Source organism: Histoplasma capsulatum, genomic scaffold (genome assembly GCF_000149585.1).
Source record: "Histoplasma capsulatum NAm1 scaffold_3 genomic scaffold, whole genome shotgun sequence".
NCBI classification, from domain to species: Eukaryota; Fungi; Ascomycota; class Eurotiomycetes; order Onygenales; family Ajellomycetaceae; genus Histoplasma; species Histoplasma mississippiense.
In genome coordinates, this window is record NW_001813980.1 from 2,580,476 (window position 1) to 2,593,283 (window position 12,808).

Consider the following 12,808-nt stretch of genomic DNA (forward strand, 5'->3'; position numbering starts at 1 on the left):
CCTCAAGGAAGAAATTCCAACGCCCCAGACGTTTTCGACCAGATCAAGTCCCGGGAAGCAAACCAACGAGTCTAAGATGGAGGAAGGATGAACCAATCGATTTTGTTTATTTAGAATCTCTCAGAGCTCCATATTCGACTCTGAGACTGAGAGGTGCTGAGATCAGACAGAAAACCAGAAAAACAGAAAATATCGGTGGGCGCGAGTGGATGAGAGAAGGCCGTGTTTGTCTTGCGAGTGAACGGGGGAGACGATGGCAACTATAACGCGTCCAGCAGGGCGGAAACGACTGGCTGGCCAGATGTCAGGCCGGGCAGGTACAACGAGCAACGAGGGGACTGTATTCTCTGTCTGAGGGCTAGAAAAGAAAGCGTTTAGATAAAGGGAATCAAGACGGGCATGGCGATGAAAGGCACAGAGCTAACAGTGCCAGAAAGCCATGCGACGCGTTGAGGTGAACAAGTAGGCAAGAAGACTCGAAGTGAATATAGCTATATATATACCGCCCACGCATTTCCAGCAGGTAATGAATGACACTCTGCTCTGTTCTCCTCTCCACGGGAACATGACCATATAGAAAGGTCCAACAAAAGAAAAGAAAAGAAAAAGAAATGACAAGAGAGATATAAAGGAAACGGAAAAACGGCCTACCTGTCAACTTCCTAGCCAATGTACTGTATATCATCCCACATCAATTGACAGCCCACCTGCAGATCAAATATACACACGTGCCGTGCCTCAACCTCCCGCAACCGCAATTGCCGCAGTCGAGTTCCTCGATGGGATCTAGATTAGACGCGTGCAGCTCAAATGTCACCCGCTAGCAACCAGCTAATACCTGCGGGTGCGGCAACTAACGAGGTTTGGGCCAACCGTGGAATACTTGGCTGATCCGTTGATCCGTGAGTGTCTTGGCCCCTGGGGAGGGCAGTGTTCCGTGCTCAACTCCCCCGGCTCGATCAGGAGGAGGAACGTCGTCGGGCTCGAAGCAGCAGAGTGGAGGAATGGAGAGAGAGCAACAAAGAATGGGGAGTTGGCGCAAGTTGTCGCAAGTTGATTATCCGCCGCACCCGCACGTCGGACTGGACAAAGGTTCCCTGCTCACGGCTCGATGGCCACAAACCAAGGTTTCGCACGCGCTGACATAGGTGGGTAACAACAACAGGGAAAGCAAGCAATCTGAGACAGTCGCATCCAGGTTCCAAGGTTGCTGCCATCCGTATGATTCAGCCACGTACAGCTGGGCGAAATAGTTCATTCATCAGCGGCCATGCCCCGCCGGAGCCGCCTCCCAGATATACTCACTATACATCAAAAAAGCTGTCACGATAAGTCTATATCTATTTATCATTTGTTCTCTCAGTGACCGCGAGACTTGGAAGTTACTGTTTATCTGATTCCCTTGTATAGTAAATATTTTAACTAAAGTTCTGCCAACCAGCCTGCGCGTCGTTGGTTGGCTGTTTCATGGAAGGCGATATATAACGTTGTATAAAGAATTAACCTGGCGGATGGATCCGTGGATGCATCAACATATTCACAACCCCCCGCACAGCATACATACAGCAGATATACGAATTGACGATGAATAATGATAATGAGTCTTCTTCTCGTGGGGTTATTACCTGCTGCTCTCTGCTGCTTTTCATCTCTCAAGGCGCGCTCTCTCTCATTGTGACTGCGCCGCTTCGAGGCAACTCCCGTCATGAAGTAAACAACGGTGCGGAGTACTCCCTTCGCATCGCCGTATCATGTATATATCACACGTATGATCAGTAATCCGTATTACTCCCATTTTCAACTATGTTGAAGAGAAGAACCGGTCTATTGCCTTAATTCCTGCCATATGCCTGGTGCATCCGCGTAGGCCAAAGCAGCCACAATGCTCACACCTGCCATCCGAAAGAGCATCGAAGAATCCATCGAAGAGGCAAAAGGTCGACCGACCCAATTGCTCTCGATCCTCGTCGGCGTCTTATTGAGATATCCAAAGACTTGCTTGACCAAAGCCGCGTTGAGAAAGCTAGAGTTAAGCCGGAGGGACTCTCAATGTCGTGCTTGGCTGGAGGAGAGCCACCAAGATATCCAGCTCCGTAGTTGCGAGCTAGGCCGTTGTGAGGAGCTGGAACACTGTGCCACGCATGGTGGTTCTGGTCCGAGAAGTGTAAGCATTGTTGCCAGGTAGTAAATAAGTAGTATTTACTCTGGAATCGCAGCTGACCAACCATCGCGTTTCCCCTCTATAGCCCCCATCCCTTGAAGACACTCCATCGTTGACGTCTGAAGGAGCTGAATTCGCCGCGTTCCCCGAAACTAAGCGCGCAACCGCGTATAGATATACCTTCCAGCAGAATCTCATAGATCACGGCGTCTACCCTTTTACCTACGAGGCTCCCGATGGCGGAAGATCAGCGAAGCCAGATAATTGGAAGGAGATTAATGAAAGATTAGCCGAGCCTCGAGATTCCCTGTCGCCATCAAGTTTTACTGGTGATGCGTTTGAACATTTCGCATGGATGGCTGCGAATGCATCCCATAAGCACTCGGTACTGGCATCGGTGATTCCAACCATTGAGGGCACTACCAGCTCTACCGCATATAACGGGCGGGAGGGTTTATTTGCCAATCTTGCTCCTCTAACAGACGGTTCTCTTGTTCCTGGAAAGCCAGACCGCTTTGATGGGGCTCGCCCGGAGCAGCTTGACGGAAGCATTCGCAACCAGCTCAATGACCTCATCATTCCCTCAACCGATGATAGCCTTCCAATGGCACCCAATTTCTTCCTGGAAGCAAAGGGACCCGATGACTCTGCCGCGATAGCAAGAATACAGGCTTGCTATGATGGCGCTTTAGGCGCCCGAGGCATCCAGAGCCTTCAGTCCTACAGGCAAGATATCCCAGTGTATGATAACAAAGCGTACACCATCATGGCTACCTATCACGACGGGACACTGAAGTTATACACCTCCCATCCCACCCAGCCAACCTGTCTTGGAAACCACCCCAAATACATCATGACTCAGATCAAGGGTTGGTCTCTGACCAGTGATCCAGAATCCTTCCACCAAGGAGCTACCGCCTATAGAAATGCCCGCGACTGGGCGAGGGGAGTCAGAGATGCGTTCATTAACGCTGCGAACCAAAGGCTTCCTGGAGTGCATACACAGCCGCAGCCCTGTGCAACATCTGAGGAGGCGGAAATCTGTAGCTCGTCGGGTGGTTCAGTGGCAGTGGAGTGTGGCTCATCATCACGCACCGTGGTCGCAGAGGATGCTAGAACGGCGGACCGGGAAGAGAAGGATCCTATGGGGGCGGAAAGAAGTCGTTTCAAAAGACGGAGAATTGATGACGAAGGAAGATGAACGCGAAGTAGCGAGAGGAAACGATGTTATCTGGAGAGGAAAGATGCATTCGTTCTGTTTCAGATGTCGTTCTACAGGTAAGAATCTATTGACCGATTTTCGTTGGAGTTGTGCAGTACATGTAGATGTGCAAATTCAGCTCTATGTTTTAAATTTCACATGCTTCTTTAGGGGCCACAATCCCGTATGGCTGCGTGGAACTTTTTTTGATTGCTGCTGGACGGAGGCCCAATTGCAGCGATATCTTAAATTTAGACTTAGAATAGGGAAAACAGATCTTCCGCAAAGCCATAACCACCTTTTATATCATATTAATCCTCCTGGGATGGTAATAGACAATCGCAATCCCTCGACCCAATCCAACCCATAACTCCCGCCCCCCCCTAAACAACAACCATAACTCATAAAGATCCCGAAAATAAATAAATAAAATAAAATAAAGAAGTAAAGAAGCAAAGAAGAAAAGAGAAAAAAACCCCAAAAGGGTTGCTCTCCAAGAGAAAATATCCAAACCCCCTGGCCCCCTAACTCTCAGCCGCCTTCGCTCTCAACCCCACAATCGTTCCCTCCCCATGCCTATCCAGCCCGACAACCCAATACTCCACCCTCGCACAGCTCATCTGCACCCGATACACTTTCACCTTCTCCTCCGCCAGCTTCATATCGAACTCATTCCCGTCCCTGGCCCCGTTTCCGGCCCCGGTCGCAATCATCACCGCATTCGTGACTGTTGTGTAGTGGTTATTCGGGTCGAAGGCGGACGGGGAGAGGATGGATGTTTGGATGTCTGCTGCCTCCGCCGCGGCGGTCGCGGAGGCGCTGGTAGCGCTCGTATCGATGTTGGGAAGAATGAGGGATTGGAATTCGTCTGTTTAGGTTAGTTTTTGTATACATAAATATATATATGTCTCTCTCTCTCTCTCTCTCTGTGTGTGTGTGTGAAGGAAGGTAAAGGGGAGGAAGAACATACCAACATCTGGCCACCGGCTCTCCATCGCTCCGCTCCAGTGCAGTGCCACAGGCTCAAAGAGCTCGTCTGTTTCGGAGGTGTAGTATATTTCCACATCGCTGAGGACAGTGGGCACAGATACATTTGAGTCAATCCTTTTTGTCTGCAGATGTTCTTCCTGTTGCTGAGCTGCGGTCAGCGGGGTGTTCTTGAAAGGGGATTCATTTGCCTTTTCGAGAAAGGCTGCGTAGGCATCATCGGAGGACATGGTGGTTGTTGTTGTGGGTGTTGATGATGAAGGAAGAAATAAGGAACGCGGTTTTGCTGGTGGGCCGTGGTTGTTATTGAGGCCGCGGGTACGGTTGCAGTATGTGGGAGAGAGGAGTGAAATGTGGTGGGAACGCCCAATGATTCGAGGAGTGGTGGTATTGGTGGTGAGATGATGGAGCTGTTGTGACAACGATGACCCCAGGGGGACGGCTTGTGTGGAGAATTGTCCGCGCTGATTAGGTCCTCCTTTTACCCTGACACAGTGGTGGATGAAGTAGAATCTTGTTCTTGAAACTCTGAATAGCTGAGTCCTCATTTCTCTCTTCCTTATGTCTATTGGAGCACTTTATCTGAAAATGAATTTTGAGTTTCTTGTATAGGATCACCAGGGGGGCGGTCATGTGATTTTACAGCTATGAGGTCATCACCAAGCCAAGCGGGGAGTTCACCTTCTCATACGGAGTAGTGATTTCGCAGATACATAACCTGGAATTGAAAATGTCCATCTTTAGCCTATCAAACAGTTCAGATTAGCCGTCTCGCTAACTCTGTCAAGATCCATATTTCTGTAGCAGCATCTCCATAATCCGTATAGCCCCTGATCTGTATGAGCCACCAAAAAGAGCGTAATGGTTGAGATGGTGATATCTGTGCATCCAAATAATCAGCCTATTTCAACCACAATTAAACTATATGTTTTTTCGAGAAAATAAAAGGCAATGGAGGGGAAGGAACAGCACTTACAACTCATACAAAGAAATGCGATCATTATACTCCTCCACGGGTTGTGTCTTCGGACAATGATGATGATACTCCTCCAAAAACCCCCCACCAAAGCCTCCAAACATCCTCATAATCCCCAATTCATACTCACTATGCCCGTAAAACGCTGATGGGTCAAATATTACTTTCTCAACCCTTCTCCCCGCCAAACTACCGGACCCTGCATTCCCGGACCACAGATCCCCATGCAGAACCACTGGTACTACCCCGCGCCCGCCATTCATATGCTCATCGCCTAACAGCCGCGGCACAACCTGCGCTATTGTCCTCTCCACAAGCCGGCGCAGCTGGCCATCAGGCCTTCCATTCGCCGCCTCTGCGCGCTGCAGAATGAACCGGAGCCGGTTCTCCGCGAAGAACGAGGCCCAGGAGGATTTGTAGGAGTTATCCTGCACTGTGTCGCCACAGCATGTTGAAACTGGGAAGCCGAATTGAGGCGTTGAGTAGCCATCCGGCACAGGCGCTGGGGTTGTGTGTAGCTGTGCGAGCTTCTCCGCGAGCGATTTGCGGGGTAAATTATGTTCTTGGCGATGCGAGACTGAGTTGGAGGGTGAAGAAGGCTCGAGGAAATCAACGACTAGGAAATACGTTGGAGGCGAGGAAGGGGAGGAGGAAGAGAGAGCGCCCCATCCGAAGGATTGCGGGCAGAGGGTTGGGACGACGGCGTGGATGGCTTTTAAGGAGGCGTCTTCGCCTGAATGATTGTGTTTCCGTTTTCGGATTTAGTCATTATATGTGACATTCTCATGTTTACCAGGGAAGTGCTCTCGGGGAAGGGGATTTTATGGGATAAAAAGCGATGAAATGTGATTTTTCATTGGGCTGTAAATCTGGTATATGGATGACGGATGATCGGGAAACGGTTTGTCAGTTAGTTACCTTGTACCATCACCCTACCAGCCTCTCCCGTTGCGGTTTTCATGAAGAAGTGTTTTTCAGTGCCATCTGCAAGTTTTGTGCTGATTTTCGCAGAGGATGCGCTGCTGCAACCGCCCCCAACGCGGCTTACTGTGGTATTCGCTGCGTCTAGGTGGAGGAGGTCTATTACTGCCTGGTCGAGCTTCATGATGGTTGTGTTGTTTCGTGGGGTTTTCACTGTTAGGGGTCATGAAGGTTTCGAGTATTCTGGCAATCGCTGAAAGGTATTATGAAACAAGCCAATTATTTAGATGTAAGCTCTTTTCGTTCTTGGGATGCTTCCATGACAAAATTATGATTTATACAGTTTCGAGAAAGGGTCGAATGGATGCTCAACGATGACCAAAACGATGACCAGCTCTGAAGGATGAACTATACAGGGGTATGACGCAAATGCTAGTCCATGGGTCCGCATCACACAAGGAAAATAGAAATTCCATCAAGCCCATATTTTCATCGTCTCACTTGCACATGAAAGATGGCGCATTGTATTATTTGCGTATCTATACAAGGCAAGGAAATCGCTGGTAGTGAACGGCGTACAGTACATTAGACGGATTCTATGAAGCTTCACTGCGGGCGGCTATAATAAGGTAGATCGGTCCAAGAACAACAAGGCATCAAGAGAAAACAGGCTACTTTTGTTTGCGGGCTTTTACGGTGGAGGATGATTGGTCTCATCTTTTACCAGACTCCATTTGTCTTCACTTATACCTTGCCCGCAAAAGCTTTTTACACTCTCATTTTTATTCAGGCGAGCGGCAAGGGTAGATGAAATGGGAAACTTATCAGGTATTGATTATATCAATAAGAAGTGGGAAAAGAAATATTCATTTGCACCTACACCGACCGATTGAGGGGAAAAAAGGTAATAACAAGGCAAGTAAGTCTGACAGAAAGCTAGGCCAGCATAAAATGGAAACAGAACCAGAATATTTTAATATCTTGATTTTCTTTATTAGGAAATTCATGCAGCAGTAGCAAGATCCTTCTTGAGGGTGCCCATGAAGGCCCGCTTTTCGGCTGGCGTCTGGAATGCTCCGTGCCCGAACTTCGACGAGGTGTCGATCCATTTCAACTCGACCTTCTCCAACGCCCTGCGGCTGACCTGTGGGTAAAGCGTCTTTCTCAGAGTGAGAACCCGCTTCTTGACACCGGGGACGGATCCCTTGATCATGACGTAGTCGTTCTTGACCTCGCCATATCGGACAAAGCCGCCCATTCTGGAGACAAAAAAGTATTATTAGCATCATTTGTGTGGAATAAATTGGGTGGATGGAGGAGTTGGGCAGAAACTTACGGTGTAATCTGCTTCTTCGAAACGTCGAATTCAGTCGAGGCGTTGCCCTCATCGGAACCCTTGCCGATACGGTAGATCTTGTGGTTGCAGGAGGTTCTGTGGTGATAACCGTCTTGACCGGCTCGGGCAACAGTCCATTGGACGTGGGACGGATGCCAGGCACCGATACAAGCAACCTTTCGCAGACCCTTGTGCGTTTTGCGAGGAAGCTTCTTGGTTCCCCATCGGCTAGTGACGCCATTGAATCCATGGCCCTTGGTAACCGCAATGACATCAATCATCTCATCCTTCTCGAAAATGGTATCAATCTCGATGGGCTTCTCAAACAGGCCGTGAGCGAAATCGACCTTGTCAGCGACGCTGCCGCCGTTCACTTGGACTTCCATGAGGTGGGCCTTCTTTTGCTTGAGCGGGGTCTTGCGGATCTGAGTGTGGGCGAGCAGACGGACGACAGTGCAATATTTCTTGATTCTCTCGAGCTCGCGCGCGACGGAGGCACCTTTGTTCTCAGAGTGGTTCTTGGCATATTTCGTAAAGGCCTTCTTCTTGCTCTTGTACCAGTTCTTGTAGAATCGTCTCTTGACCTCGTCGCTCAAGTGCTCGGCCCAAACTGTTGTGAGGGATCGGAGGCCACGGGGAGTCTCAATATATCCAACAACACCAACAGCGATCATCTAGAAAAGCGGACAAAGGATAGACATTAGATTCATAAAATCCCTTGCCCCAAACCAAATCAAGAGTTTATGAACATCAGCTTCAATCTTACCGGAGGTGTCTCAACAATGGTGACAGCTTCGACAATCTCCTTCTTGTGCATTTTGGCACCAGGACGCTCAAGGTCGCGGACGGTAGTGGTCATGCCAGCCTTGTAGCCCATGGCGGCAGTTAGGTGGACAGGCTTCTTGGGATCATCTTTGGGGAAGCTGTTCGTTCGTTGGGCAAAAGGTGTCAGTTGTCAGTACTTCCTTCCTCGCTGACAATTGTGCGTCAAAGATAATCTCAACAATTGACTGACCTCTTAACCTTTCCCCGATGTCTCGCACTGCGCTTCCTCGGAAGGAAGGCAAGAGAGCCTACACAAATCGCATATCAGTAAGGGTCGTACACGGGAGCTCTAATTGTCTGTGAATGCCAACAAAACAGGAGAAATATAGATGGAATTTCCACGAACCGTGCCGAGGGGCTTCGAATTTCCGGTGACTCCTGTAATTGAGAAAAAGCGGAAGATATCAGTATTTAGCTCCCTGACGGACTCAATTATCACGACAGCAGGACATCCAGAAAACAACTCACATCTTGACCCTGTTGTGGTTAGTTTGGCGAGGTGGTAAAGAGGTTTGCCGTCTGTCCGTCCTGTCGACAAAAGTCCGAGTTGGATGTAGATTATTTCGTCCCAATTTGACGAGTGTGGGCTGAGCTAAGCGATGTCTTGGCATTAGTTTCCCATTTCCGGGCTAGTGTGTATCTACCGAAGCGTTGAGGAGAAAGATCAAAAAATATCCACAACCCATTTACCACATCAAATGAGAAAGCGAATTGGCATTGATATATGTTTCGCGTCTCTATCAGAGTTACGGAAACTTCTGGAATGCCTAGTATCCGGCAATTCTGGCCGTTGGTCCTTTAGTATTCCTGCGACAACCATCCTTGTCTGAGATGGTGGGAAGATGCGACCCTAATGGATAGGGATATCTCGATGAGATCACTCCCTGCTTGTCAGACTCCCATTTGGGCTACGTGTGTCATGTCCATCAGACGATATAAGGTTATCTCATAGAGATTCCCGACCTCCTTCTTCCTGCTTCTACACGCCGCCGCCTGCTCGCTAGGCTACTACTTTGCTTGCCTGGCCACCCAATCGGACTAGCTCGTAGCAGTGATTTTATGAATAAATAACTGTTGACAGTTGTTGAGGTTACGTGCCTATTGTGATAAATTCTTGAATGTGTACCCACAAAATAACTTTCTTTGAGATAAAGCTTTTGGACATTCAAAAATTAAAACCGTGCGTATACAAGGATATTCTATCAAATGATCAACAATAACATCTCTAGCTTTTGTGCTCACACTTTGATCGCTGAATTGAATGTGAGCTATTCTCGTACAAACGCTGACGGGAAGTAGAGTTGAATGGCTCCGTCTGATTGATTGAACAACACGACGAAAGTAGCGTCTGAGCCAGGAGGACATCTCTATCCTGCTGCATTCCTATTTACCACCAACACCTGTTTTGTTTTGAGTCGATGCAGCCATACCGGTGACGAGGCGCGTTCTAGGAAGGCAAGTCACTTACTCAGAGGCAAGGCAGAATGAGACTGTAAACGCTTTGCAAGCGTTGACCTACGAGACAAAGGCCTTTGGAGATCATATTGGGCGAAAAGCTCCCTTATCAAAGCTATCATCGCTCATTATCTCTGTTTGACTTCTACCGTCGGAATGACTAAATGGCAGCTACAATCTCTCTGTTCCAATTTCCATTCAAAAGCCGGATCAGAAAAGCATCCGGCTGCTTACACGTGCTCGCCTCCCATATAAGGCTGCAAGCCCTGATCACGGGAATGAAAAAGTTCGATGTGAAGCGGCTACGGAGTACTTATGTGTGGCTTGGCGAAGAATGCCCCGATATCCCAACTGCTTGTCTCCATGGATTGGGCTTGTCAACAGGACAACGTGTAAGTGTGCCAAGTTAATAAACCTTCTGCACTTGATGTGCTTGGCGTTGGATATATGCTTTTTGGGTATGTCGAGAACGGGCATATGCTCTCTCAATCATACGATAAACGGAGACACGATACAACCCTTAGGCGCAACCTTTTCATTGCTTTAGCCAAAATTCAACTTACTCTCTCCCGGAAGCCATTACCACACATCGGATCGTTGACAATCAATGATGATGGCGTCTTGTTCATCAGTAACCGGCCGTTGACATTGGAAATCTGCGACTTCGAAAATGAGAACATCCCCCTTGATATATCGCGGAAAACAACGTATCCGACCGTGGACACTTAGATTCAGGATGTTCTAGCTCTTCATGACAATCAGCTACGTTACCAACCACATGTCGCCTCGAGTATGGGAGATTGCATCAGCCAGATATGTGCATTGGCAACGATGAGAACTGTGTGCTCCATGTTTTTGAGACAGCAAGCTACGCTCGGGACCATTTGTTGATGATGACTGGCATATCACAAACGTTATTGACCCGGAATAGACCTTCATTCGCCCTATTGAAATGCAACACCCTCCGTACTGCTGACAAGTTAAACAGTAGGTCAGATCAACGAACCGCAGTACAGTGAGATGTACGATGCATACATAGGTGTTCTCGAGCAGGTAGAAAGAAATATGCTGGGTGAGGATGAGAAGAGCATCACAATGATTCGATGCGACTATTCCTATACAGAGCTTTTAAAGAGACTGTGGAGGAAAGGGACGTTCCGGTACTGCTTTGCACTGGATAGCTCCACTGGACTCCACCACATCTTTTACCACCATATCCGACCAAGATATCAAAGTCCCTATGGAAAATCTCAGAAATCCAAGTTTGACACCGAATTTTATCTCGCCACCTCAACCTTCTTGTGCCTTAACGCGTGGGACTTCGCCGAGTCGAAAGTTAAAGATAAAGAGAAATACGACGAGCAGCTCCGACTCACCTTCTAAGCTGATTCTTCTTGACAGAAACGAAAATATAAAAAAGGGCGAGTCACTGTAATTTCTTTCTGACAAAATTCAAATTTGTCTGCTTCGACTCTTCCTTGTTTTTTTCCTCGTTTCTAGCTTCATATTTCTTCAGTGCCTCCTCCATGGCTGCTGTGTTATATCCCCTCTTATCTTTTGTGCTGTGCCTCCCTACTCGAGGAAGGCCATCGTAAGCTTGGCTCCCTCGAGGCAACTCAGGCCATAAATTGCCCAACTAACGAAAACCTCAGAATACTTGGATAGTTAAATATTTATACTTATGCATATAACTGGCCGTAGCGAGCGTAGCAAGCGAAGCATGCCCGTGTGGTAAGTGTGTTTGTTGTACAACTATCAGTCAAAATCAGAGATTCATAAGTAGACTAACTAGTCAGTCAATATTCACTCAGTAGTAGAGAACCAGTGATACATGCTGTATTCTCATTTATAATTTGTATAATCTTTATATACATTCTCTGAATCAATAGCAAACTGAAGCTCATCTGTAAATTCATATTTATAAAAATCTTTAAATGATCTATTCAGAGTTACCACTTTTTTAGCTACGCACCGATTCGGAATCAGAAGGAGAGGCGACAGAACGACAACGCGCTAATTGCTGCCATCGTTCCCAGACGAGGAGATATTGTGGCGGACGTAAAGCTTGCGAAAACAGAATTTTCTGCCACCCCCTGAAAAATAGTAGTAGCAAAACACTGCAAAAATAACCAAAATATCCACGTATCTTTAGAATCATTCAAATATCATTCAATTTATTCAAATACACATCTTTATCATTAAATCTGTCAAAATGTCTCACAACACTCACTGTTCTACTGTTTAAAATGCAAAAAGAAACTTTTTGCTACAATAATGCAGCTAAAACTTGGACATGGTTATTTTAAATCATATTTAACAAAGATTAGAAATGATTTAAGTGATTTATGTTCAGATTGTCAGTTATATGAAAACCCAGAGCATCTTCTTTTACTTTGTACAAAGCATACAGAGTTAAGATTGAGATTGAGAGAGAAGTTTGAATTGACACAGTTAAATTTAAAACTTTTGTTCAATACAAAAACTGGAAATGAATTCTTGATTGAATATTTGAAAGAATCAAATATTGCTACAAGATTTCAATTGAATAGTTTGATCTGATAATGAATTCAGTTTTTATTTTTCTTTTTTCTTTTGTTTCTATGTATTTGCTTTAATTTTTGTTCTTGTTTTTATTTTTATTTTGTTACTTTTGCTTTGAAATTTATTTCATTTTGATTACTCCTATGGAATTTCGATTTGCATCGGCGCTGCCATTTCCGGCACTTCTTGGCGCCATTTTGCGACGCGCCGATGCAGCCTCTCCGCCCACGGCCGCACCACCCAGCCACCACGCACCACCAGCATCGTCCACGTGATCACACGCTCGACAGGGTTCGACGCAGCGGCCATGGGCCACGGCTTTTGCACCTGAAAACGGCTCCCTCAGTTTTCGACCGTCTTGACGCCCTGCTTACCCTGCTCACCCTGCTCACCCTGTGCTCACCC

The 12,808-nt window shown here is 47.2% G+C and overlaps 6 protein-coding genes across 6 annotated transcripts in view; 2 read left to right on the forward strand and 4 right to left on the reverse strand.

Moving 5' to 3' along the window:
* HCAG_03919 (predicted protein) overlaps positions 1–567 on the reverse strand; it is a gene marked incomplete at both ends in the record, with an annotated part of 3,453 nt that extends 2,886 nt beyond the window's left edge. The window contains 2 exons of the mRNA XM_001541771.1: positions 185–338; positions 504–567. Of these exons, the coding sequence (XP_001541821.1) occupies positions 185–338; positions 504–567 (218 nt within the window). The remainder of the gene's footprint in view (positions 1–184; positions 339–503) is intronic.
* Positions 568–1,882: 1,315 nt separating this feature from the next.
* Positions 1,883–3,362, forward strand: HCAG_03920 (predicted protein; the record flags this gene model as incomplete). Its single annotated transcript, XM_001541772.1, has 2 exons — positions 1,883–2,164; positions 2,247–3,362. The coding sequence occupies 2 exons, from the start codon at positions 1,883–1,885 to the stop codon at positions 3,360–3,362; spliced, it is 1,398 nt and encodes a 465-aa protein (XP_001541822.1).
* Positions 3,363–3,886: 524 nt separating this feature from the next.
* On the reverse strand, positions 3,887–4,579 carry HCAG_03921 (predicted protein; the record flags this gene model as incomplete). The annotated part of the gene is made up of 2 exons (XM_001541773.1): positions 3,887–4,230; positions 4,333–4,579. The coding sequence occupies 2 exons, from the start codon at positions 4,577–4,579 to the stop codon at positions 3,887–3,889; spliced, it is 591 nt and encodes a 196-aa protein (XP_001541823.1).
* A 415-nt stretch (positions 4,580–4,994) lies between these two features.
* Positions 4,995–6,430, reverse strand: HCAG_03922 (conserved hypothetical protein; the record flags this gene model as incomplete). The annotated part of the gene is made up of 3 exons (XM_001541774.1): positions 4,995–5,067; positions 5,326–6,058; positions 6,244–6,430. 3 exons carry the CDS (start codon positions 6,428–6,430, stop codon positions 4,995–4,997), a joined length of 993 nt encoding a protein of 330 aa, XP_001541824.1.
* An 819-nt stretch (positions 6,431–7,249) lies between these two features.
* HCAG_03923 (60S ribosomal protein L3) lies at positions 7,250–8,459 on the reverse strand (the record flags this gene model as incomplete). Its single annotated transcript, XM_001541775.1, has 3 exons — positions 7,250–7,505; positions 7,583–8,256; positions 8,349–8,459. 3 exons carry the CDS (start codon positions 8,457–8,459, stop codon positions 7,250–7,252), a joined length of 1,041 nt encoding a protein of 346 aa, XP_001541825.1.
* Positions 8,460–11,388: 2,929 nt separating this feature from the next.
* On the forward strand, positions 11,389–11,959 carry HCAG_03924 (predicted protein; the record flags this gene model as incomplete). Its single annotated transcript, XM_001541776.1, has 3 exons — positions 11,389–11,453; positions 11,564–11,593; positions 11,827–11,959. The coding sequence occupies 3 exons, from the start codon at positions 11,389–11,391 to the stop codon at positions 11,957–11,959; spliced, it is 228 nt and encodes a 75-aa protein (XP_001541826.1).
* Between the last annotated feature and the right edge of the window lie 849 nt (positions 11,960–12,808).